Source organism: Pantherophis guttatus, chromosome 17, assembly GCF_059756535.1.
Source record: "Pantherophis guttatus breed Tessera chromosome 17, ASM5975653v1, whole genome shotgun sequence".
Classification (NCBI taxonomy): domain Eukaryota; kingdom Metazoa; phylum Chordata; class Lepidosauria; order Squamata; family Colubridae; genus Pantherophis; species Pantherophis guttatus.
In genome coordinates this window covers 15,514,697-15,540,469 of record NC_142079.1, presented here as the reverse complement: position 1 = coordinate 15,540,469, position 25,773 = coordinate 15,514,697, and the positions used below count along the sequence as shown (strand labels likewise).

At 45.1% G+C, this 25,773-nt stretch overlaps 3 protein-coding genes across 4 annotated transcripts; 1 reads left to right on the top strand and 2 right to left on the bottom strand.

Annotated features, from left to right (window-relative positions):
* Positions 1-958: 958 nt before the first annotated feature.
* Positions 959-3,201, bottom strand: GATC (glutamyl-tRNA amidotransferase subunit C). 2 transcript variants are annotated; one of them, XM_034438460.3, is made up of 4 exons: positions 3,068-3,201; positions 2,572-2,738; positions 2,033-2,136; positions 959-1,512 (listed from the first exon to the last, which is right to left on the bottom strand). In XM_034438460.3, exons 1-4 carry the CDS (start codon positions 3,164-3,166, stop codon positions 1,451-1,453), a joined length of 432 nt encoding a protein of 143 aa, XP_034294351.2. In that variant the 5' UTR covers positions 3,167-3,201; the 3' UTR covers positions 959-1,450. The 2 variants fall into 2 exon arrangements, with proteins under 2 accessions (XP_034294351.2, XP_034294350.2); XM_034438459.3 differs by having other exon boundaries at positions 2,572-2,741; positions 3,068-3,195.
* Positions 3,202-3,245: 44 nt separating this feature from the next.
* Positions 3,246-10,610, top strand: TRIAP1 (TP53 regulated inhibitor of apoptosis 1). The gene is made up of 2 exons (XM_034438463.3): positions 3,246-3,398; positions 4,060-10,610. Exons 1-2 carry the CDS (start codon positions 3,246-3,248, stop codon positions 4,141-4,143), a joined length of 237 nt encoding a protein of 78 aa, XP_034294354.1. The 3' UTR covers positions 4,144-10,610.
* On the bottom strand, positions 9,251-13,266 carry COX6A1 (cytochrome c oxidase subunit 6A1). Its single transcript, XM_034438462.3, has 3 exons — positions 13,106-13,266; positions 11,291-11,430; positions 9,251-9,496 (listed from the first exon to the last, which is right to left on the bottom strand). The coding sequence occupies exons 1-3, from the start codon at positions 13,203-13,205 to the stop codon at positions 9,416-9,418; spliced, it is 321 nt and encodes a 106-aa protein (XP_034294353.1). The 5' UTR covers positions 13,206-13,266; the 3' UTR covers positions 9,251-9,415.
* Positions 13,267-25,773: the final 12,507 nt, after the last annotated feature.

Sequence of the window (25,773 nt, the reverse complement as noted above, 5' to 3'; positions counted from 1 at the left end):
TCCACATATTAAGAGCTTAATAAGGAGATTCATTTTAACCAGCTTGCAAATTTAGAGAAAGTGCTGCCAATCTAGGCTTTGAGAATAATATTTTGAGACTTGGCAGAAGTGAGTTGCTGCAAAGATCTAGTCCCAGGTCTTTTATTGAATTAATACCTTACTGCATCATATTAATAGCTGCAGTCATATGAAGAGTTAGTGGGAGAATAAAACGAATGCCATTTTGGTATAAAACGGATTAAGCTGCTTGTGTTGTATATGAAATACAATTTATGTACAATGATAAAATAATTACATAGCAACATTTGGCTAGAAAAGCACAAAGCAGTACATGTCCATTGCAAAATCCAATGTGGCATATTTGTCCGAGTGTCTTTGTGCTTTGCTTATTAAATAGTGGCTGGAGTTCAAAATGCACTGAGTAAAAAAAAATATGGCTTGTTTGTGGCTTAGTGATTAGATACCCTGAATGTGGCTTATCTGCACTTATTTTGTATCCTGCAGAATAGCATTAGATGCATTTTATTGAGGGGACTGGTTTAAGGCTTAAAGTGGTTTAAGACGCCAATTTCCTTTTTTTAAAATAAAACTCTCTCCTGAATTGGACTCTTTTCTCTGCAAGGCTTAAATGCCTCCACCTGCTCTTCATAAAGCACAAAATATTAGCTGGCCATTTTTGGACTTTTAGATGCCACACTAATCATAAAATGCTGTTACTGGGCACACACACAAAAATTGTACTTCTTAGGCATACATAGAGAGGTTAGCCTAAACATTATCCTTCATCCAAAAAAGGGCTATATTTCTGAAGCAATTCATTCCCATCTGGAAGACTGTCTCTAAAGACCATGAATATTGTTCCTCGGTTAATTAAATCTAAATGCCACAGCATATCTTAATACACAATACCACACATCTTCTTTTGCAATAATTGAAAGAAATTTCAAAGTATAAAATCAATTGTGCTACATTTTATTCAGTTTTCCTAGAAAATATTTTGTTTCATGACCACGTAACAAGGTAACAGTAATTTGAATTCAATTTGAATTCATAAAATGAGTGTTTGAATTCAATTTTCAGAATGTTCTGCCCTTAGCAGTAATACACAGTCCCTCTTGTGCTGGGATTTTTTTTCCAAAGACAGAAGCATGTGTGTCATTTATTAATGTCACTTTTTCTGATATTTCCAAAGTCCAGAATTCTTGTATGGGGTTTAAAAGAAGTTCTAGACATGTTAGCATACCATGTTTCTGTTAAATTTAGAGTCAGTGATACTCTTTCCCAATCCATACAGCTCTATGCCTTTTTTTCTCCATAAAGCAACACCAGTCATTTCAGTTCTCATCCCTCTCCCCTCCCCAATTATATGAGGTACTTGATATAAAAATTCTAGATGACAATGCACGTGTTTAAAAGCAATCAGTGATGGCATTTCAAGTCGGATCTTCTATTAAGAATCTTCCTTGTGAAGAAAAGTGTTTCTCTCTTCTACCTTTGGCAGAGGAATGTTACCTAGTGCAAAAAGAAATTGGCAGGAATAAAATACTTCGATCGTTTTGGCAATTTCTATTAGAAATAAAATTTGACTTATATTATCCAATATATAATTTAACTACCAGTGCTATAAAGCTAAATCAGATGTATATTATTGATGAACAAAGAACTTGTTTCCAAAGAAACAAGTTTCAGTTGTGTTCCTAGTTGTAAAAATGAACTTCAAGGCAACACCTTACAAATTTTAAATAGAAAATGTCAGCTGTCAAGGATGTTCATGGCACAGTTCTATGTGTTGCTTCCAACACAGCATCAACCAAATTATACTCTGTAGAATAACTGAAATTAAGCACGTAATATTGAATTCAATAATTTAGGCAGGTTCCAAAATCCAGAATGGTATTTCTCAGCAGAGATACAATAGACCCACCATTACTGCATCCTATATAATGAAACTTCTCTTGCATTCACACTGTGAAAAAGGTGTTTTAACATTCTACAACATGGATTTCCCTGCGTGCCCCCTGCAAAATGTTACCTGGTGGAGCTATGAAATATCCTTCAACTGTCTTTGCAGCCTTCTTCAGTAGTTCCTCTGCACAATTCCCTTCTGAGATACTATCTTCCCTGAGGTAGAGATGCCTGAGGAATACAAATCATTCATCATCAGCCTGCTAGGATGCTTAGAAATATGGCAGCTTTCTACAATGTTCTCTCCCTAAAAGCCAGGTGATATTACACGGCTTGCCAAGACTAGAAAGAGCAGTGATTGCAAGTGGTCCCACTTTTCATCCGAATGGGGAATGAATGATTCAGTAGTACCAATATCGTTGCCTTGCCACCTTCTGCCTGCAAAAACTGTCAGCTGCTTCTGAAGGGGTGACGAATACCCTTCCTCACAATTAAATGGTTTCCTTTTTTAAAAAAATTTTTTTATTGAAAATCATTAAAAAAAAATACAGAAAAAAAAACCCGGACGTAAATGGCTTCCTGAGAATACCCAATCCGCACGGCTCTCCTGGAGCTGGAAAGTCAGAAAGTAAACTCCGGAAACGGCCGGGGGCTGCCGGTAGCTACCTGTCTTCCAGCACCGATTCCATGGGCTCAATTCCATCGGTCTTCACCTCCTGAAGTTGTTCAGCGAATTCAACTGCGCTCTCCAAACGGCGGACGCCCTCCCAGTTGCGGAAGTCAACGAGCGCCAGTCGCTCAAGGTGATCCAACAACTCCAGAGTAATCTCTGCCTGCTGAAACAATTCTGTTTTTTCTTCAAATAGCGCATTTCAGCCTCGGGGGGGGAAAATAAAGAAATGCCGGCAAACCACGCTGTGTGGCAACTGGGAATATATTCTTAGAAATGGGATAAGGGACAATGGGACACTTCACGTTTCAGTTCGCCGGGAAAGGCTCCGTTCCTGCCAGCCTAAATCACGCAGCGGAAAGCCGAGCTGGAGAAACTCCCTGCGGGTCCCCAAAGCAGCAGAGCCCGGGGGACGCTCAGGCCCCGGCCTAATCGTGCCCCCCTCCCCGGTCATCTTGGCAAGGGGGGGTGTCGCCCGGTCTCCCCACTCACCCGGCCGGATCCGGCGTCCTCCGCCGAAGAGGCGCCCCTGCAGCCGAGCGCAGCGCGCCACGACCGGCAGCCCCGCCGGGCCCACCTGCAGCCGAGCATCTCAACGCGCCTCTTCCGCTTCCGGCGCCGAGGCGGAAGTGACGCCGCGCCTGCCTCCTGGGCGCTGCGTCAGTCCGCCATGAACAGCGTCGGCGAGGCCTGCACGGAGCTGAAGCGCGACTACGACCAGTGCTTCAACCGCTGGTTCGCCGAGAAGTTCCTGAAGGGGGAGGCCGGCGCCGAGGGAGACCCCTGCGTGCAGCTCTTCAAGCGCTACCAGCTCTGCGTCCAGGTGACGGGCGGGGCTCGCTCGCGGGACAGGCGGGGGGGGCTCTGTGTGTGTGTGTGTGTCCAGAAAAGTATGCCCCCCCCGAAGAAGGGAGAGTGCCGTGTTAACGCTTCTCGGCCTTGGTCACGTGAAGGCGGGCGGACTTCAATTCCAAGAATTCCCCAGCCAGCGACCAAGGCTGGACGACCCAAGGCTTCCGAAGGCGGTGGGCGGGGCGTCTCCAGCCAGCGCCTCCCTTGGGTGCCGCTGGGTGTTTCCGGGCAGCGTCCTGGAAGCGAATTTGGGCCCCCAGCCTGCATCCCAGGGCGGGTAGCGGGCAGCCCGACCACCAGAGGCTGCCTGGTTTGGGGATATGCGGCATGAGGGTCGCTTCCCAGCTGAGTGAGACTCTGAATTTTCTCAGCTGCGGGTTTCCGAGTCCTGCTAGGCTGAAATGTGGTTGTCCTGCAAATCCAGCCTTGGGAGTGATTGCTGAAGGGTGGACAAATGCCTTGTGAAAAAGAGGGCAGTAGGGGGTTTTGCTTGCAAATCTGAAAACAATTGATGCTCCTTTTCGACAGTTCGGACATTTATCTTGTGGCTGTCCCAGACTTTTAATGCTTAGGATATGTTTTTTTCAGCCTCCTCAGCATCTTAGAATATCCTTCATTTATTTCCCTTTCAGAAAGCTATTAAGGAGAAGGACATACCCATCGAAGGCTTGGAATTCATGGGCTCCAGCAAAGAAAAGTCTGAGAACTCTTCATAAATCTGATGACACCTGCAACCCCCCCCCCCAAAAGACTATGAAACAGGCAAACTAAAATGAACTGGCTGCCAAACAAGGAACTCACCCTAATACCGCTTATGCGGGTGGGGAGATACAGGGTGCTGCTTCCTTGCAATGTTTGTCACATCAGTCTAGGGACTGCTGCTTCGCTTCCATTGTTGCCGGGAAAGTTTTATCATGATTGCCTATGTACAGTCATGTGAAAAAGTAAACACCCCTATTGAAATTTTTGACTTCTTCAACCTACAGATACTTGAACTTCCACAATATTGATAAAGAGGACACAATATAACATATATCATGCGCTATTTAAATTTTGTGGACCATTGTAAATTTAAATAAAAATAATTGAAATTTTGCATGTATAACAAAGTAACTATACCTCTGTTTATCACTACCTCAAATGTCTAAAATAGGGTTTTAGATGAGTAGAACATTGTTAGAATCTTGGAGGAACCTGTCGTTAAAGCAGGGGTATCAAACTCACGTCATCACAGCAGCGTCATGCGATGTATCAGGACTTTTTTCCCCTTTGCTAAACTGCATGGGCATGGCCAGCATGTGGCACCCAGTCCGCGGGCCAGGAGTTTGATAGCCCTGTTTTAAAGCCTCAGGCTTTTAGTTTGGTTTATACTGTTGCTGAAATATGTGGTATCCTCCTGCTTAGCTTGAAAGAATGCTTAGGCCTTCCAAAAGGTTATAGAAATCAATGAGCCATAAAAGGATTTTAAAAGATCACTGGATAATTGGGCAGCAATCATTCCAATGATTACAAGTGGAGAAGATTTCAAACAACAGCCAATTTGGCCAGGCATTTGGTGGTCAGTGACCAAAATAAAATGACTCATTGTCCAGCCTAGGGGGGCCGGTTAGGTTCACCCCATGGGCAAATGCAAGACCTCGAAAGAAATCTCTAAGAACCTCAGAATTATGTCACATGACCAACAGGTATCTCTCTTCACTATTGATGTCTAAGTGTATGACTCTACCATTAGAATGAAGCTGCACAAATTAAATCTACATGGGAAGTGAGCCAGGAAACCTTTGACCTTCAGAAGGACCATCAGGACAAGACTAGTTTCCTCATGAACATCTAGATGTTGTGGCCCATGACTTGGACAACTCTTGAGTCTAAAGCTGCTCCAACTAAACCAGTGGGATGTCAGTCTCTGGAGACACCAACACAGGAATCGTCTGAGGCTGATCAAAAGCATCAGACTAACCAGAGCAGTCGAATCATGAGGTGTGCCCCTTCATCAAACACTTGACACGTAGAGCGGACAGCAGAGCCAAGATGCTCAATGAGGTTCTTTGTGAAATGGGTGTGTGCGTTAATTAAAAATAGTTGGCTACTGCCTGGTTTAAGAGGCAGCTCTGACCCATGGAAACAACTGTGATTTCCTGTTGTGATAATATGTTGTTCCTGTGTAAGAAATCTGAAACTCTCACCCTAGGACTGGCTGAAGAGCCTGATTTGCTCAGACCTCTGGACTGAATCATGACTGCTCTAGCCTGCCCTGTGGAAAGTGAGGCTACTTGGGCAAGTTTTATCTTCAAAGACCCTGACTTACATTACTTTGCTGAGCCTTAGGTAAATTGCTTATCACCAAGCAACTCTGTGTGTTTGGAACCTGAAGTGGGACACTAGGCAAAGAGCAGAATTTCTGGAACAATGTGCTCTGGACAGACAAGGCAAAAATAGTGTTATTTGGCTTTAGTAGCAGAAGACATTAAAAAAACAGTTTGGTGTAGTGGAGAAAGTGCTGACCTAGAAAGCAGCAGACGAATTCTAGTCCCTCGAGGGACAAAATCCTGTTGCACGTTCTTGGTCCCACCCAGCTCAGAGTTATGTGAGGAAAATAGGCAGAACGCATGTTCACCACCTTGAGTTGTGTATGAAAATAATAAAATTAGATGAAAAAAAATAAAGGACAGCATCTATTTACTCATTTTTATAGCCGCCTGTGTCTGGTTCTGAGTAAAGTTAAAATTTCACAAGAACCTGATACCATCTGTAAAGCACAGTGGGGGGAAATGTTCTGGTCTGGGGCTGCATCGGGGCCTGGACAGCTCCCCACCATGGAACTCTGGGCACTTGAGGGTCACACGAGAGCATCTCTCAGAAGATTGAGGCTCAACTGAAAGTGGACCATGCAACATGACCATGATTCTAAACCCCACAGAACGATTGGAAAAGGAGAGAAGTGGCCGAGTCAAAGCCTGGATCTGAATCCCACCGAGATGCTGAGAGGGATTTGAGCTTGGCTCTGCGTGCAGGAAACCCTCCAAAACCACCAGCTGAAAAAATTCTGTAGGAGGAGTGGAAAGAAGACAGACAGTCATGAGAAATGCCTGCTGGAGGGAGTTTCTGCCAAAGGGGTCAGTGAGAGGCCTTGGAGCCAAGGGCGGGAGAGGAGGACTTCCTTTTTCCCACAAGGAAAGGGCATATCTGTTGTTGAATAAATGATTGCAATGTCCATTTTTCATAGGCTATTTTGTTCAATCAAATCACCCATATACTGTTTGACAATACAATAATAGTATGTCTATATCCCCCCCCCACGCCCGGTTTAGCGAAGAGGGAAAAAGTCAAGATACGTCACGTGATGCTGCATGTTTGACACCCCTGGTCTACATAATTTAAACTACATAGGATATATTTACTTTTTCACATGACTGTAGCTCATCAGGGCTGTGAACTTCCCTGTATTGGCCAAGGCAGGTGGATCAAGGCTAAGCACTATTTCGGAGGGAGGGGGCTGCTGTGTTTTGCATTTGAATTTGTAGCTTGCAATTCCAACATCTTTTTCTGAGGCCTGGACATTGACATTTTGGAGTGGGGCAGGTGGAAGTGCTGTGAAGTCCTGGATCAGTTGAATTCTCTTGAAGGATTCTGCCTGTCTGAATGGAAAAAGGAGCACTCCCATCTGTCTGGCTAAGGCTGTGTGGATGCCTACAGGCCCTTTGAAGGTGCCATTAAAGACAAGATGGCACCTCTGCAACCCCAGAATGTTGCCCTTTGATCTAAGCTGGCTGCTCTTCCCAACCAAGACTGTTAAATAGGCCGCTGCTCTTGTACCCTGGGCCACGTTCAAAATCGGAGGCCAGAAGGCAAAGTTCCCTGGCAGCCTCTTCTCATCTCATGGGCAGAACCCTTAATTCTTCAAATCTAGAAATGAAATAATTCAGTAGCATTAGCAATAATTCATGTGGCATTAGAATTAAAAAAAAACCTTACCAATACTGAAGGCGGCATTATTGTAGCCAAATTGAAGCAACTAGTTTAAGGTGCCTCAACTTTCGTAAACATTTCTAAGCTGGATACAGGATGAGCTTGTTAAATCCTTCTTGCAGCAAAAAAAAAAAAAAATCCTGTTTTCAGGAATGCCTGTTTTTTTCCAGTTAATGCCACCACTGAGGCAACAAAACATCAAAAACCTCAGACTTTGCAATAAAGCAGGAAGCCCTCCCTGTATCACTGGTGCAAACTCCTTTCAGCAAGCATCACTGCCAGGAAAAGAGCATTTTAAAGAAACACCTGATATAAGTAGAGCATGTCTAGCATCAGCACAATGAAGCAAATTCTGGCTCACCATAAAAAAACTACAATTTTATTTTTATAATACAGATTTTGAGAGAGAAACTCTTAGAGAGAGACTACTGGAGTAATCCTCTCCCAGCACCTACTCCACTCTGACAAAATTCCTTTTTGCAATCCTTTACTCTCTCTCCCAGATTTATCCACAAAAGCAGCATTTCTTCAAATGTGCCAAGGCAATCTAAAACCCACTTTCCTGTGTATAATAGAAAACACTTTGGACACTGTCATAGAAGGCATGGAAACACTCTTGCAGGAGAAAGTGCCTTACAATGTGATTGAGCAGTTAAAAGTGTGTTCTGGTATATGCAATAATTGAAATTAAATTAGGAAACTAAAATACAAAATTAGAAATGACTTGTAACTTAGGTTTAAACTGGGGGTTATGTTTTGACAGAAGCATATGAAGTTATGGTTTACAGAAATACAGAAGTTATGCCTGACAGAAAACCCACTCACAACCTCAACTTCAGAGAATCTCTCTCCACCAGCCGGGGGGTGGGTGGGGCTGCCCTCCTACCCACAGATCAGCAATGGATGCTGCTCTACTATAAAGAACCCTCGCAGAGGCCAACAATAAGATGCAATCACATGCCACTGCTATTTATCACATTGGGAATTTTTTTAAGCAGTATTGGATCACAGATTTGAAAGTTCATCTCCTGCTTGGTGAAAGATTTTAAAACAATTTTGGACAGGGTTCTGTTTGAAGTCTTCTGGTAAAGGGAAACTTTAAAAAGCAACCTATTAAGATTGGCTGATAGCTGTGAAGATCAAGAAATTTCTACTGGTATCTAACCAAACGTGTTTATTTAGAATCTAGTTTCAACCTACTGATTCTAGTTCTGACCTCAGGGACGTCAAGCTTCATGCCTGCTCCCTCCTTTATATGACAATGGTTTACAAATCTGAAAGCTCCTATTGTATTTTTCCTTGGTTTCCTCTTTTTTAAGGATAAACAGACCTAGATCTTTCAACTGTTCCAAAAGCTTGGCAGCTCTCCTCTGAACGTACTCCAGTTTTCAATGTCTGTTTTAGATCGCAGTGCCTAAACTGGAAGGGAAGAATGGGCCTCACCAAGGCAAAGAGAAGAGCAGGGAGTTGACTTCTGCGATGTGGATTCTATGTTCCTGTTAATGCATCTGAAAACAGCACTTGTCCCTTAGTAGCTGCACTATGCAAGTCAGGTCTAAATAGTGCTGAAAAATTACCATCACAAGATGAATAATTCTGTGTTCACTAAAATGATTACTCATTTTCTTGTCAGTTTCCATACTAGAAACGTACTTCTTCAGAAAATAATTTGTTCTAATTCCAAGCAATCTTGACCGGTATCAGTTTACATCACATATCTTAACAATTTGAGCACCACTGCTTTCCTGCAAACAGTGCTGCTTAATTTTTCATCTACAAAGCTCAACAATGCCCCCCCTTCAAGATAGTAGGATAAAAGGTATTGATACAAAGTTTTAAAAAATAAATGAAAGATTTGGCTAGAATATTTTTTATTTCAGGAGACTTCTACAGGAAGAACATCGACTGTAAGAAGTCAGAACAAACAATACAGGAAATGCAGATTATGGTCCCAGCCTTGATTCTGGTCCAGCTACCTTTAATGGTCCATGCTGTGGCTGTGGTCCACTTGCCTAATGGTCACTCTTCATAGCCAGTTGGAAGTGCATTGACATGTGGATTATGGAAAAAAGTATGGTTCCCATCACCCCAAGGGAAGGGCTGCAAAGAGAAGAGAGATGGTACTTTTAGTTTTCTAAGTCAGGGGTGAAATGCTCCCGGTTCGGACCGGATCACCCGATCCGGTAGCGATGACGGCAGGTGGTTCGGAGAACCGGTAGCAAAAATCCCTGCCCCCCACCCCCATGCCCAACTGAGCCACACAATCATCAGAGGCTTTTTTTTTACTTTTAAAAGCATTTTTATACAACCTTTGGCCGAAAAAATGCTTTTAAAAGTAAAAAAAAAAAAAACCTCTGATGATTGCGCGGCTCAGCTGGGATCATCAAAAAAACCCTTTTTTTCTTTTAAATGCCTGACGATCCAAGCTGAATTGCCTGATCATCAGAGGCATTTAAAAGAAAAAAAGTCTCTGCCAATCAGGCAACTCAGCTGGGATCGTCAGAGCCTTTTGAAAGCATTTTTTTACTTTTAAAAATGGTTTTAAAAGTAAAAAAAAAGAAAGGCCACGCCCACCCAGTCACATTGCACCCCCCCACCAAGCCACGCCCACAGAACTGGTAGTAACAAATTTTAGATTTCACCCCTGTCCTAAGTGATATATACAGTAAGATCTCTATAATGGCTTTTTGACCAGCAAGGTGGCAGCAGCCAGCCAATGTTATCTCAAAAACCTAAACCTGGTCAGATGTAATTAGTATAGACGTGGGGGACCACTACAAAATCCCAAGGCTGTAGACTAGATTGTGAAGTCAAAAAGGGGACGGGAGGGGCGAAATCTCAGAAGGAAAGACAAACTACTTCCACAATGTAGCGAAGAAAAGTGCATGGGTATTTTCAAGAGGTTACCAGGGGTCAAACTTGATTCAAAGGAGCCTTAAGGATAATAAGCAATTTTAAAAAATATTTTTCAAAAATCAATCCTTGAAGATGTGCAACTGAATGTGCAGAACAGTGGCTTTGTTTGGCAGTAATGCAATGATTCTTTTTTAAAGTTGGCACCCACTGAGGAATATCAGAAATTAGAGGTACTTTTTATATTTTTTGTCAATGTGGCTCAGAGACAGCAATTGGCCCATTGAAGATCATGCACAGGGATTGTTGGGTGAGAAATTGATTTTTCTGTATTGGAAATAAAGCTCATTTCTCATCAAAACTTAGTTGTGAATTTTATGTAATTTTATGTCACCTCGCCCTTAAAATTTGCTGTGAACTAATAAGAGTTCAGGATACTAAATAACCATAATCAGTTTCCCAATAGGTAGGCAATGTAATTCTCACCCTACTTCAAACCCAAGTGTAGAAGAGACTTACAAGAAGGGAAATACAAGTAGTTCTCAACTTAACAGTTCGTTTAGCAACCATTCAAAGTTACAACGGCACAAAAAAAAAGTGACATGACCATTTTTCACATCTACTTTCAGGATCCCCATAGACATGTGATCAAAATTTGGATGCTTGACAACTGACTCATATTTATGACGGTTGTGGTATCCCGGGGTCATGTGATCATTTTTTGTAACTTTCTGACAAGCAAAGTCAGATTCACTTGACAAACATATTATTAATTTAATAACTGTAGTGATTCACTTACAACTGTGGCAAGAAAGGTCTTAAAATGGAGCAAAACCCATTTAATAAACATCTCACTTAGCAACAGTAGTTTTGGGCTCAATTGTGATCGTAAGTCGAGAACTACCTGTATTAGATGAAAAGCAATGGGTATATCCAGGCCATGCTTTTGGGATCTGACCCAACCAGTCAAAACCTCAATTTCTACAAATGTCTCCCAACAGTCTGTATAGAACAGATCTAAAAACAATGCAAATTCAGTACCTTGGTCCGGATGTAAAGATGCTTGTAAGGAATGAATTCTGGCCTTTCATGATGATCCTCTTTCTTCAGGTAGCAATTTAGCTGGCAGATAGCAACAGAAGGAATAGCAACCACAAGAGACAAGATTTTCCATAAACGATCTAATTGATTGAATTCAAACATAAACAGAAAGTCAAGGAGTGTTATTTCTTTGCAATAAATTAAAATATAGGACCAATAGAATTACTATCCAAGCCTTTTAATTCAATTTACAGATGGTGCAATGAAAAATTGTTGCAGGACAGCTTATAACTGAACTGAAAATGTACCAGGAGGAGGAAAAAGTGGAAGATGCTAATTAGTTTGGAATTATTTTTTGATTATACAGCGGCTCAATTCACAAAAGATACTAAGCTAAAATTGGGCTGCTTTGTGCTTCAGTATTTTTTTTTACTTGGCCAGGACTGATTTTTAGTTCCTATAGGCAATTCAACAAAAACATATCTGGACCACGATGTCCTAAACCAGGGCTGTCAAACTCCTGGCCCATGGGCCAGATAAATCATGCGCTGGCCACGCCCATGGCCGGTTTAGCGAAGGGGAGGAAAGTCCCAATACGTCACGTGACGCCACCGTGATGCGAGTTTGACACCCCTTTCTTAAGCTGAAGCCTCTCTGCTACAATAATTTCCTGCTTAATGTCATATTTTTTTCTCAACCCCAGCCCCTCCTTTCCATTACCAATTCCAGAATATTATCAGCAAAAGAAAAAGAGCAAGGCTAACACCACATGAAGAAATCCAGGTAAAGAGCTAGGGTTAGTGTCAGTATTTTATAAAATAGGTGTACTAAAGATCAATCTCAGAATAGTAGTTTGTGGAATCAAAGATACTTCTGTGAACTGGAATCATTGCATCTTTTATCTGTGTAATTTAGCATCTTACATAATTTAGTTTATTGTCATTGCACCTCGTACAATGAAATTAAATGCCATCTTCAATGTACATTATATTTATAAAAATAAAACACAAACCCACATCCTTCGCATTCTATACAATTGAATTGAAAATCAATATTGCATTAATATTGCACTATACAGTAGAATTCAATATAGTTACTGCTCTGGGTAGAAGCTGTTTTTCAGCCTATTTGTCCTTGTTTTTATTGCCCTGTACCGTCTGCCAGACGGTAATAATTCAAAAAAAGGGTGCCCGGGATTAGATGGATCTTTAAGAAGCATTGTACCTTTAGCATCCTGTTTTATATTATTTAGATCTTTATATTACTTAAGAGATTTCTTAGAGACGCCCGCTCCCAAATAATCTGCAGCGCCTTCTGGGAAATGCTTCCCATTTTAATTAAGTTTTTTTGAGAGCCCCTAAACTGCTGCGTAAATGTTAATACAATGAGCGGTACTTAGGAGGCTCGTTTTGGCGCAGGGGCTACGCCCCACTGGGCTGGTTGACTGCATTAACCCATCTCCCACGTTCAATCCACTCAGCCACAGACTTAGCTCGCACAACAGGCCAAGTCGTGAAAATTCGATACATTCTCCATTGGCTGCCCGGGGGCCGCACCCGAGACCAGCCTCCCCAGTGCGGGAAGGGAGCTCCTAACCCTTGCCGGTTCCTCCAGTCCCAGGCAGCGCCAGCCGCGCAGGGCGTCGCTCAAGGCCGCGATTCGCCTCGGGGAGGGGGGACATTCGGGCCTCTAAAGCTTCTCTGGGGGGGCGCCAGGCCCACCGCCTCCCGCCTGCAGAGGCCGCGGCGGCCCCGATACGAGGAGGAGGAGGAACAAGCACAAGGTCACCCGGTCAACAAGGCCGTCTCCACGCACCGGTCCCCTGGTGCTTCTCCGGCGCCGCTGCCGTCGACAGAGCCCGCTTCCAGCCCGCCCCGGCTCCCAGCCGCCGCCAGACCCTGCCGAGCGCCGCCATCGCCGCCTTCTCCCCCTCCGTCCTCAGGAGGGTCGCTCGGAACCGGAAATAGAATGGCGATTGGGCGGCGCGGATGGTGACGTCACGGCAGCGCCGAAAGGCACGCGCTCCCGCGCCTGCGTAAACTTTGGAGGCAGAGTCGCGCGCAAGGGGGCTGCTTCCGGGTTCCCTTCGAGGCCGGCTGGGCGGGGCTTCGGAAGAACCGCGGAATTCAGGCTCTAAGAATAAAGCTCCGCTGAATAAAGCCACGCATGCGCACGAGGCCAGTGGGTCGGTGCCTGCAAACGCACGGACTGCATTCCCGCAAAGTCTCCGGTTCCTTGTCCGCTGGGCGAAGGCGGCCGCCTGAAGTTGGGCCGAGCGTGGGCGGAGGACTGACGCGGGTTTTAGTTTTAGTTTTAGTTTATTTTTTTATTTTATTCAGTTTATATAGCCGCCCATCTCATTGCGGGACTCGTTTCAGGGGAGGGAGGCAGCTTTGCAAGAGAAAGAGGGCTGGAGAATGGAGCCCAGTCTACTCTGCAGTCGTTGGAGCTCCCTCAGCTGGGCCATCCATCCATCCGTTCAGCCATCCAATTCATTCGTTCATCCCTTATCTCCTTCCCTCCCTCCCTCGCGTGTCTCTCTGTCCGTCTATCCCATTGAGAAACCGCCGCTCGCAGGGCGACAGTTGCCTGGCGGGCGTCTCCTGACCGACCCAGGCAGGCGATGCCGCTGATGAGGTACCCCGGCTGGGTCACGAGACGTCTGCAAGGCAACAGCCAGGAACTGCGCGGCTCAGCCGAGAGGCTCCTCGGGCGACGGGCTTCCCTGCTCGAGCGCGGGAGTCCCAGCCCAGCCGGTTTCCAGCTGGAAAGGTTCCTCTCCGAAGAAGAATGGGCGCAAGGGAGCCCCAGGAGCCCCTGCAAGGCGCTGGCTGGGGCACCGGGGCGGCTGGGGGACGGAGGAGCCGAGGGGAGGCTCTCCTGCTTGAGCAGGGGGTTGGACTAGAGGACCTCCAGGTGCCTGCCACCTTCCCGTTCTTCCGCTTGCCAGAGCCTTTCCGCGCCTGGAGGGCGAGCGGCGCTTCGGGCATCCCCGCAGCGAGGTGGCCCCGATCGCGGCCGCTGCTCCGGGGAAGGGCAGGCTCCGTTCAGGCCAGGAGCAGCAAGTCCCGGGCATGAGCCCCCCCCCTCCCTCCCCGTCCTCTGGCCGTGGCGGGCGGGCCAGCTGCAGTCCCCGCGGCCTCCGCGCGATGGCCCGCTCGGCCAGCCCTTCTCCGACCCTCGGACGCGCAGCGCTGCAGGCAGCTGGAAGGCTCGGGCACCGGGCAGATTCATCAGTGGCTGGCCCGGGTTGGGCTCTGTCGCCCACGCGGGACAGAGGCCTTCGCTGGTGCGTGGCGGCCTTTCCCCTCTTGCAGCTGGGCGGCACGCGAGGCACGTCGGCGCCTTCCCGAGTTTAGCGGGCAGGTCGAGATTCTACACCAGGACTTCTCAACTTTAGCAACTTGATGATATGTGGACTTCAACCCCCAGAAATCCCCAGCTAGCAAAGATTTCTGGGAGTTGAAGTCCCCACGTGCTGGCTGGGGCATTCTGGGAACTGAAATCCATCTCCCTTCCAGTTGACAAAGTTGAGAAACTTCACTTTACTACAGGAAATAAATCCAAGGAGCCTCATAATGTCAAAAATTAAGTTTGACTTAATCGCACCAACATTCAGGCTGAATTTGAGGGGAAGATCTTCGAGTCTTCACTTCACTTGTCTTTGCGATCTTTCCAATTCTGTGGCTAGATAGATTCACCTGGACCCTTTATGGCTCCCTGATCTTAATATCCTATTTTTTATGCAATTCTGGATTGAAGGAAAAAATACCCTCTGGTTTTGTCTCTTATTTCCAAGTATTTCCAAGGTGGGTAGGGGAAGGTGAAAAAAAGTCAGAATGATGGCTGAAACTGCATATAGAAGACACATCTTTTTCTGTTTTATACATCATTATTTGTGACAAGTAAAAGGGAAAAAGTTTTCATCATACAGTTATGGCAATCATCTTGGTTTTTTCTGCTCTCCCTTTCTTCAGATATCCATGCTCTTTCTACTGTTCTTTTATTTATTAATAACTGGTCAACCTTCTTTTGGTTTGGATCCTAAGTAGGTTGGGTCCTTTTTATTAAACCTTATTATAATATAATATAACAGATAGAAACAAAGATATTCAGGAACTGGGGGAAGGAAAAGAAAGGGAAAGGGAAAAAAGTGATTTTCAACTTATATAATTCAGTTACAGCCTCAGCTTTTTGCTTTGTATATTTAGTAAGTAGTAGACAATTCTATGACAAATTAATCATCAAAACCTAAGATCAAAGTTTCAATCTCTTCTGTTTCAAGCATAAAGTTCAGAAGTGGTTTCCAAGCAGAAACAAAACCGAATAAATTCTTCTTTAATTAGAGTAGTTAATTTTTCCATCTCTGCTGATCTAGAAGCTTTTTTGATGAGAGATTTCCAGGACAGGTTAGTGGGCTGGAAGTGGGAAATAAATCCAGGCAGGAGACACAGAGGTTGCTAAGTAGGAGCCAAAGTTGACTTGAGGGAGACTTTATTGTTTTTAAACTGCTTTTTCTCTGGGAACTCAAGCAGGTGATGCCTTCAGTTTATCCTCTCCATAAGCATCTTGTGAGATTAAGTTAGGCAGAATGTGACTGGCTTAGAGTTGACATGTCAAGTCTGCTTGATCCCTCTGATAAATTGAGAAGCCCAAAGAACAAATTTAGAAGATGCAAAGGGGCATGTAATAAAAGCAGAATGTCAGATAATGGTCAGATGTTTGGGTGGGGCATGGTGCCAGGAAGATACAGATACAGATTAACAGAATTGGAGGAGGGGACCTTGCAGGTCATCTAGTCCAACCCCCCCCTGCCCAAGCAGACCCTACACCTTTTCTGACAAATGGCAGTCCAGTCTCTTCTTGAAAGCCTCCAGTGATGAAGCTCCCACAACTTCTGGAGGCAACTTCAGTTCCATGGGTTGATTGTTCTCACTGTCAGAAAATTCCTCCTTATTTCCAGGTTGAATCTCTCCTTGTTCAGTTTCCATCCATTGTTCCTTGTCTGGCCTTCAAGTGCTTTGGAAAACAGCTCAACTCCCTCCTCTCTGTGGCAGCCCCTCAAATATTGTAAGACTGCTATCAGGTCTCCCCTGGTCCTTCTCTTCACTAGACTAGCCAGGCCCAGTTCATGTAACCGTTCTTCATATGTTTTAGCCTCCAGTCCCCTAATCATCCTGGTTGCTCTTCTCTGCACTTTTTCTAGAATCACATCTTTTTTATAGTGTGGTAACCAAAACTGGATGCAGGACTCTAGCTGTGGTCTTACTAAGGCTTTATAGAGTGGTATTAGTACCTCCTGTGATCTTGATTGTATCCCTCCGTTAATGCAATTTAGGATCGCATTGGCTTTTTTGGCTGTCGCTGTTAGCTCATAGTTAACTGGTTGTCCACTAAGACTCCCTCTCACAGTTACTGTTATTAAACCTGGTTTCACCCGCTGTGTATGTGTACTTTTGGTTTTTCTTGCCTAAGTGTAAGACTTTCCTTTTCTCTACAAAATCAAGGATAAAGATGAAGGCCTAGAATGAACTGAGGCTCACAACAAAGACCAAAACATGTTGAGAGGGTTCTCTAAAGATTTGCTGAGCAAGAAGAATGTCTCTGGTAGGACAAGATGGTAAGATGGTAAAAGAGAAAATTGGGAGAAGGTCAAGCTGTTTAATTCCAACTTTGCACCTGTCATTTTGCAAATGTACTTGAACCTATCAGAAGCTGGACTGTGGGGACAGAAGGAAAAGGCAAGTCAAAATAGTCAAGGAAGTGGTGAGAGAACACCCAGATGTTTGGAATGAATTCAAGTCACTGGATTGCAAGCCACACCACACCACGCCCACCAAGCCATGCCCATAGAACCGGTAGTAAAAAAAATTGAATTTCACACTGGACTGGAGGCTAAAACATACAATGAACGGTTGCAGGAACTGGGCCTGGCTAGTCTAGTGAAGAGAAGGACCAGGGGAGACATGATAGCAGTGGTCCAGTATTTGAGGGGCTGCCACAGAGAGGAGGGAGTTGAGCTGTTTTCCAAATCACCCGAAGGCCAGACAAGGAATAATGGATGGAAACTGATCAAGGAGAGATTCAACCTAGAAATAAGGAGAAATTTTCTGACAGTGAAAACAATCAACCCATGGAACAGAAGTTGTGGGAGCTTCATCACTGGAGGCTTTCAAGAAGAGACTGGGCTGCCATCTGTCAGAAACGGTGTAGGATCTCCTGCTTGGACTAGATGACCTCCAAGGTCCCTTCCAACTCTGTTAATCTGTAATCCTTGGTGTCCTGCAGTTTCCCTCCGCAGCTGGACTCTGATCCAAGGCAGCAAAGGACTTACTTGAGTTGGGGGCCTCAGGCTGTGTAGCCCTTTTTTCCTTGGGAATCCAAAGCCCTGGACTGCTGAAGAAGATATTCCAGCTGTTGTCGTCTTTTTCCTAATCTTGGCACCAAAGTCTGCTTAATTTTGTTTGTTTGTTTGTTTTCAAGAATTTAAATAAATGTTTCCCAAACTCGCCCTTCAAGATGGGACAGGCAGCTGGCTGGCTTCCTTGAGAGTTGCCATGGCTTCCTGAGCCCCTTTCCCGTTAGCAGCTGGAATTTGGTGGGGGGGCTTTCAGCAGACTGCACTGTTGATTTGAATGGCAAATTGCTTGGAAACAGTTTCTCCCTCTCTGTAAGATTAAGGGGTGAGGGTTAAAAAGGAAGAAGCTGATGAGCGAACAGCTGAACTGGTTACATTTTATAAGTTTTGTTATCTACAGAATGTTTACAGTAGGATGTTGCTATTAAAGGAAGCGTCTGGATTAGATTTCATTATCTAAGAGGTGGAATAAGGCATTGACCTTTAATTTCTTGCTACTGAGCCAAGAAAGGGGCTATCAAAGCTCAGTGAAGACAGGATCACACCAGGGGTGAAATCCAAAATTTTTCCTTATCGGCTCTGTGGGTGTGGCTTGGTGGGCATGGCAGGGGAAGGATATTGCAAAATCTCCATTCCCTCCCCTCCTGGGGGAAGGATATTGCAAAATCTCCACTCCCACCTCACTCTGGGGCCAGCCAGAAGTGGTATTTCCCGGTTCTCCAAACTACTCAAAATTTCCGCTACCGGTTCTCCAGAACCTGTTAGAACCTGCTGGATTTCACCCCTGGATCACACCCATCTCCACATAATCTGCAACAGCCAAAGAAATCTAACAAAATGAAATTCAATGCAGAGAAAAGTAAAGTCTTGCACTTAGGCAAGAAAACCCCCAAACACATATAAAACACATATAAACACATATAAACTGGGGGAAACTAGGCTTAATAGCAGTAACTTTGAGAGGGATCCTGGAGTCTTAGTGGACCAACAGTTAAATATGAGCTAACTCTGGAGCGGCAGCCAAAAAAGCCAATGCGATCCTAAATTGCATTAATGGAGGGACACAATCAAGATCAAGGGAGGTACTAGTACCACTCTAAAGCCTTAGTAAGGCCACACCTAGAGTACTGCATCCAGTTTTGGTCACCACACTATAAGAAAGATGTTGAGACTAGAAAAAGTGCAGAGAAGAGCAACCAGGATGATGAGGGGGCTGGAGGTAAAACATGAAGAACGGTTGCAGGAACTGGGCCTGGCTAGTCTAGTGAAGAGAAGGACCAGGGGAGACAGGATAGCAGTCTTCCAATATTTGAGGGGCTGCCACAGAGAGAAGGAGGGGGTCAAGCTATTTTCCAAGTCACCTGAAGGTCAGACAAGGAATAATGGATGGACATCGATCAAGGAGAGATTCAACCTGGAAATAAGGAGGAATTTTCTGACAGGGAGAGCAATCAACTAATGGAACAGAAGTTGCCTTCAGAAGTTGTGGGAGCTTCATCACTGGAGGCTTTCAAGAAGAGACTGCACAGCCATCTGTCAGAAATGGTGTAGGCAGGGTCTCCTACTTGGGCGGGGGTGCTGGACTAGATGACCTCCAGGGTCCCTTCCAACTCTGTTAATCTGTTTTTAAAAATGCACAGTATTTCAGTTCAAAACAGTGGTCCAGGAGCCACAAATTGCTGAGGCTGCTTTCCCACAACCAACTGAACCCCAAGTTCCTAGTCATCCTTCATATCTGCAACCACAGCAAGAATTTATCAGCATCTTCAGAAAAATCTGAATGTTGGGGAACTATAGAAAGGCAGACCCATAATGGTGGTGCATACTTGGGTCAGGAGGCTGTGCTAGGAGACCAAACCACAGAAGCCACGATGGGAGAAGCGTCATGCAAGGCCTTCTGATACAAACACCCGGTTCTGGGCTGACTGTTTTCCAGAACTGGGTTGATTCCTGGAACCAGGAAAGGAACTGGACCCAAGAACAGAGCAGAACCAGCTTCTACATGAAGAAGGGAAGTGATCAACAGAAGATAGCAATGATCCTGCTCCTCCATTCTGGAGGACAGTGAAGCCAAGTTGTAAAAGTGGTGGGGAGACGAGGGGAAAGGAGGAGAGGAGAACTTTGAGTCATGGAACTGTAGAGTTGGAAAGGATCTTAGAGATCATCAAGTCTAATTCGCAGGATTCTGTATACATGCCCAGCAGTGATCATCCAGTTCTGCCTAAAGACCTCCAGTGAAGTCCATCTTTTGCTTCCCTTCATCTGACCTTTGAGCTAACAGTCCACAAGTGTAGTAAGGTGAGGGTAACAGATGGATGAATGAAGAATTGATATTTGGGGTTATTTTGATTTACCAGAAGTTCACTGTCTTAATTTGCTTTACATGTATTTTTTTTCTTGTGCATTGTAGGTTACATCAAAGACAAATGAATAGTCATCAGTGGTTCATCTCTTTCTTGAACCTACTTTACTTGCCATCACATTTATTGCTGGAGCATGTAGCTTAGGCATTCTTCTTTCTGGACAACACCTCTTTCCTTGATGCTGCTCTTAGAGAAAAGTTTCTTGTAGTGCAGATAGGACTTTCTCTTGAACTTCAGCCCAGTTACTTATCAAGGCAAATAGCTAAGAAGTTGACATTCTTCTCTCTGTCCTCCCATCCCATGGCCAGGGACTCTGCAGCTGCCGTTTGGATAAGCAAAACTGCACCACGTGGACTTGGTGAAACCCTGCAAGGCCCAGCCAATTCCAAGATCTGGCTGCTTTTGATCTTCCTCGCTGCAGACGTTGCCCCAAAATCCTAGAGCTGTGTTTCTCAACCTTGGCAACTTGAAGCTGTGTGGACTTCAACTCCCAGCTTTGCTGACTGGGGGATTCTGGGAGTTGAAGTCCGCACAGCTTCAAGTGGGCAGGTTTGAGAAATGCTGCCTTAGAGTGTCAACTCAGATCCCGTGGTCAGCCCTGATACGACAGCAGCCTCAGCGGCCATTGCTCAAACCCCTTCTTGGAGGCAAGAATTGGCCCGAAATGTGAGAAAAAGGCAGGAGTTTTTGAAGGAAGAACAAAGTCGCTCAAGAGCAGCTCCGGACAGTAGTTGCACATAAAGAAGAGCAAAACAGAGCCTTGGTGGCACAGCAGACTAAAGCACTGTTAAGTAACACCAGCTGCCTGCAATTATTGCAAGTTCAAATCTCACCAGGCTCAAGGTTGACTCAGCCTTCCATCCTTCCAAGGTAGGTAAAATGAGGACCCGGTTTGTGGGGGCAATAAGCTGACTTTGTATAAAAAAGAACACTGCTTGGTGAGGGGGAGCGAAAGCCTTACTAAGCAGGTATATACAAAAGTATGAAGGCTATTGCTTAATGCATTGTAAGCCGCCCTGAGTCTCCGGAGAAGGGTGGCATATAAATCGAACCAATAAACCAATAAAACAGATCTTTGATTGCACCATTGCAGCTGCCATCTTTTTCATTGCACATCTTGGGCACCCCTATTAAAGACTAACGAGGTAAATATCAGATATGCACCAATATGTACATTAGCTTCAAGCATCCCAGGAATGACCCCATTTGAGACTTTGGAAACAGTGCGGAGAAGAGCAGCTAAGACGATTAAAGGCCTGGAGACTAAAACACATGAAGAACAGTTGCAGGAATTGGGTATGGCCAGTCTAGGGAAAAGAAGGACTATGGGGAGATAGGATAGCAGTATTCCAGTATTTGAGGGGCTGCCATAAAGAAGAGGGAGTCAAGCTATTCTCCAAGTCATCAGAGGGCAGGACAAGAAGCAATGGATGGAAACTAATCAAGGAGAGAAGCAACCTAGAACTAAAGAGAAACTTCCTAACATGAGGACAATTGACCAGTGGAACAGCTGGCCTTCAGAAGTAGTGGATGCTTCATCACCAGATGCTTTTAGGAAGAGACTGGACAGCCATTGCCTGTCTCTTGCTTGAGGGTCTCTTGCTTGAGCAAGGGGTTGGACTAGACCTTTGACCCCTGATTGATTCTGATTGATTGAATCTTTATGGAACTTGGAAGAGATACCTGGATAGCTCTGCAGACAAGGCACTGTAATTTAACACCAGCTGTCTGCAATTAAAGTAAGTTCGAATCTCACCAGGCTCAAGGTTGACTCAGCCTTCCATCCTTTCTAAGGTAGGTTAAATGAGGACCCAGTTTGTGGGGGCAATAAGCTGACTTTGTATAAATGTACAAAAGTATGAAGGCTATTGCTTAATGCACTGTAAGCCGCCCTGAGTCTCCGGAGAAGGGCAGCATATAAATCAAATTAAAAAAAAAATACCTGGGAGAGAGAGATAGGAAATGAGAACAATTAATCAGTAGAACTGTGTGTTTCCCTGACTTGCTCTGTCACTGGAGATTTTCAATAATATACTGGACAACCATTTGCCTGGGATGGTCTAAGGTTTTTACTTTGAGCAGGGAGTTGGTCTAGAAGACCTCCGAAGTCCCTTCCAGCCCTATAATTCTATGCTCCATTATTTCCGCCTGCTTTGGAAATATCTGGTGCTGAAATAGATCTGGAATGGGCACCGGCTCCCTGCTTTGCAACTCACATAACAGGCTGCTCTAATTTGCGATGAACTCACCCTGCATCTTCGCCTTTGCTTTTGTCTCTACTTGGGCAGATTTACAAAGCTAGGACCGAAACGGGCAGAGTCTTTTGACTAGAGGTGGGGGGTGGTGTGAGAAGCCCCTGTGGGGGAGGCCTACCTCCCACACTGCTGCTTTCAACGCTAACCAAAGAAGAAGAAGAAGAAGAAGAAACTCAACAGTCCGTTCGCAGCCATTAATCTGCATGGCTGCCGAACCAGGCAAAGCAAAGGAGAGAACCAGCCATGGCCGATGGGCCGCGTCTCCCTCCCCCCCCTTCTCCCCTCTTGGAAACTCTTGCATGTCCTCCATCTCATTGTGTCCTCTCCTCCACCCGCCCGTCCCCTTCTTTTGACAAGCCACTCCGTGCCTTTGCCAGGGAGGGGGAGGGAGGCTGGAATGCCATTGTCCCTCTCTAAAGAACAGGCGCCTTATGCAAATCTTTATTGGAAGATCCTGGGAACTGGGTCTCCGGAGAGGAGGGGGAGAGGCCTGGGGAGGGGGGGAAGCAGGAGGGGAGATCTTTGGCAGGCCACTTCAGGAGCAATTCAGGCTGAGCGCTTTGCTTTGCGCTGCTCCCTTTTCAAAGAGAGCACACCACCCATGGTGGATGTGCGTGTGGGTGTGTGAGCTCCTTCTGGTTACCGGGGTCTTTTCAGCAGGGAGTGAAACAAAAGAAGATCAAAGTGACATTCCAAAGCCCCTTTTAGTCTTGGGCTGCCCACCGGCCGGCCTGACCTTACGAAGCCTAGAATTGACTCAATACTGTCTGAGCTCCAATCTTCCTGGTATTTCTAAAATAACCGAGAGGCTCTCTAACTAACCTATTCTGTTTGCTGCTTTTCTTTTTTACTAGAACATCAAAATCAGTTACCCAGAATGGTGTGCAGGAGGCAGAAGCTGGATGGTGTAGTTAGTAGTTAGGTCATGTTGGAACTTCCTGGCAGTGAGAACAATTAATCAGTGGAACAGAACTTGCCTTCAGAAGTGGTGGGTGCTCCATTCCTGGAGGTTTTCAAGAAAATACTGGACAACCTTGAGCAGGGAGTTGGACTAGAAGAGGGGTTCCCAACCTTGGCAACTTTAAGACTTGTGGACTTCAACTCCCAGAGTTCCTCAGCCAGTCCACAAGTCTTAAAGTTGCCAAGGTTGGGAACCCCTGGACTAAAGGACCTCCAAAGTCCCTTCCAAGTTATTGGACAGTGCTAGATTTGAATTTCAAATTCTTACCAGAGTTCCCTCTGTAGATAATACACCTTTATCATTCACTCTGTTTAGGACATTCTTACTCCCAGCCTGCTTGGATATTTGCCTTAAAGGTTAGAATGCCCAATTAAGCCCAGGAGTTTGTTCTCAGAAGAAGAGCTGACACCAAACCTTGACCTAACAATTGAAGGGTAACTGTCCTCCTGCTTCTCAGTTGCTTCCTTCCCTTCAGTGGCCTCATTTAACTGGAGAAATTAACGTTGCTGTTGCTCTTTAGTAGACAAGTTTGCTTGTCTGCCTTGAAACACAACAGAGCCATCTCAAGAAGCCTGAATCGGAGATGGTGTCAAGCTTAAGTCCCAGAGGATGGAGATCTGGATGAGAATGAGGAAGCAAAGAGGCTGTTTTGGAGGCACTTACTCTGATATGACTTTGCTGGTTTTCTCCTTGACAAAGGACTGATAAGCTCTAGACCAGTATTTCTCAACCTTGGCAACTTTAAGATGTGTGGACATCTTTTTTAAAGTCACTAAGGTTGATAAACACTGATCTAAAGGAATCTCATGGCATCTGCAATGGTCATTCAGCCATAGGCCACAAATAACTTTCTGGGAAGGCCAATGTGCCACTCACCTTCTCCATTTCTTTCACCTGCTTCTCTTTTCTTTCTCTGACAACCAGCCGCAAAAATAAGAAGGACAAGCTGTAATTTTCCTGAGAAAATTCTTGCGAAAAAATCATGCCAGGCAGCCTTGTGCGCTGAATGAAAGCAAGTCCTTCTCATCTCTTGCTATTTCTTATGGACTGGTGTCCTTGGCTTAAAGCAGGCAGACGGAGAAGAGTGATGCCCTTGAGGCTAAGGACAGCTCTTCTTTGCAAGGATCAATCGGAGTTGGTGTTTGGATGGACTTCATGTTTTGACTCTAACTGCATTGCAATGATTTGATAACCATGAAATCTCTCAGGGCTGTTGGCTGAGTTGCTCTAATGTCAGGGAAGGCCCTTGCCAATGGTTGGCTGAGATGTTGAGAACAAAGCTGGCATAAGAACATTAGGTTAAAAAGTGGGGTGTTATGTTGGGGAAGGACATTGTAGGGCAATGAAGGAGGCACCTTGGACTTCAGGAGGATTTGCTGGAGAAGAAAATGGAAGGAGGTGGAAAGGACTGGAAACACTTCCCGCCACCAGCTTCAAAGCTCATGGAAAAAATTTTCAGGGTGTGGCCCAACCCCTTTGTCAGGCTGTGACACATGACACAAACACACAAGAGGGCACTCTTGTGCCAGGCTGTCCTTTGGCAGATCTGGTCTGGAGATCTTTGGCTGATGTTTTGAAGAACACAAGATCTTTAGCCTTTGGGCTTAGCAATGGTCCACAAATGCTGGTGGAACACAGCTGCCGCCATCATGGATGGACTCAAATATCCAAAAATTATAGAAAATATTGGAAACATCTTTCGGGAATAAAGACCTGCCTCTTCAGAAGAGGTTCTCTTGTAGGAACAGAGATCTGAAAAAAGGAAATGGCCTTCTCCCCAGCCACAGCGGTCCTGCATCGACCATTGTTGTGGCCATTGTGAAAACTTACTTTTCACACTGACCTCTAAGCGAAGAAGGACAACAGTAGAAAATGTTGGTGTTAATTCTATCCTGGTTACTTTGAAATCCCCTTTTTTCTTGTCCAGGGTAAAAGAGAACTGACATCATTGATGGGGCTGTGATGGGACAGTCCCAGTTCCCTCCTGTCAAAAGACGCAGTGAGAGAATAGCAGGACTCGTATTCTGGGGATACTTGGGTTGTTTGAAACCTCTTCCCAAAATACTGTGATTTGAGGGAAGGGAAGGGAAGGGAAGGACTGTGGGGAAGAGGGGAGAGAACAAGAGGCCTGCTGGAGCACAAAAGGGTCACATTTATAGCCAAATGCAATATTTAGTAGACCGTATATTGCTGAGGATGATGAAGATCATAGGCTGGAACCATGCCATGCAGAAGGAAAGTTATATTTCCTTTTTTTCCCTTCCTCTGAAGCTGGTTTGGATTTCCCATGAAATATCTCCATCAGGGTAACTTTAATTCATACCCTCAAGAGAAGAGGGTTGCGCTCTCTCTCTCTCTCTCTCTCTCACACACACACACACACACACACACACACAGAAAGAGAGAGAGAGAGAATAAGAACGAGAGAGACAGAGATGAAAGAGCGCATCCAATTGTTTCTTTTACCTATCTCCTTATGGTTTTAAAAAAAATCCTTTTTTTGGCAGGGGAAAAAACCCTCTAGACTAAACTATCCAGGAAGAAGT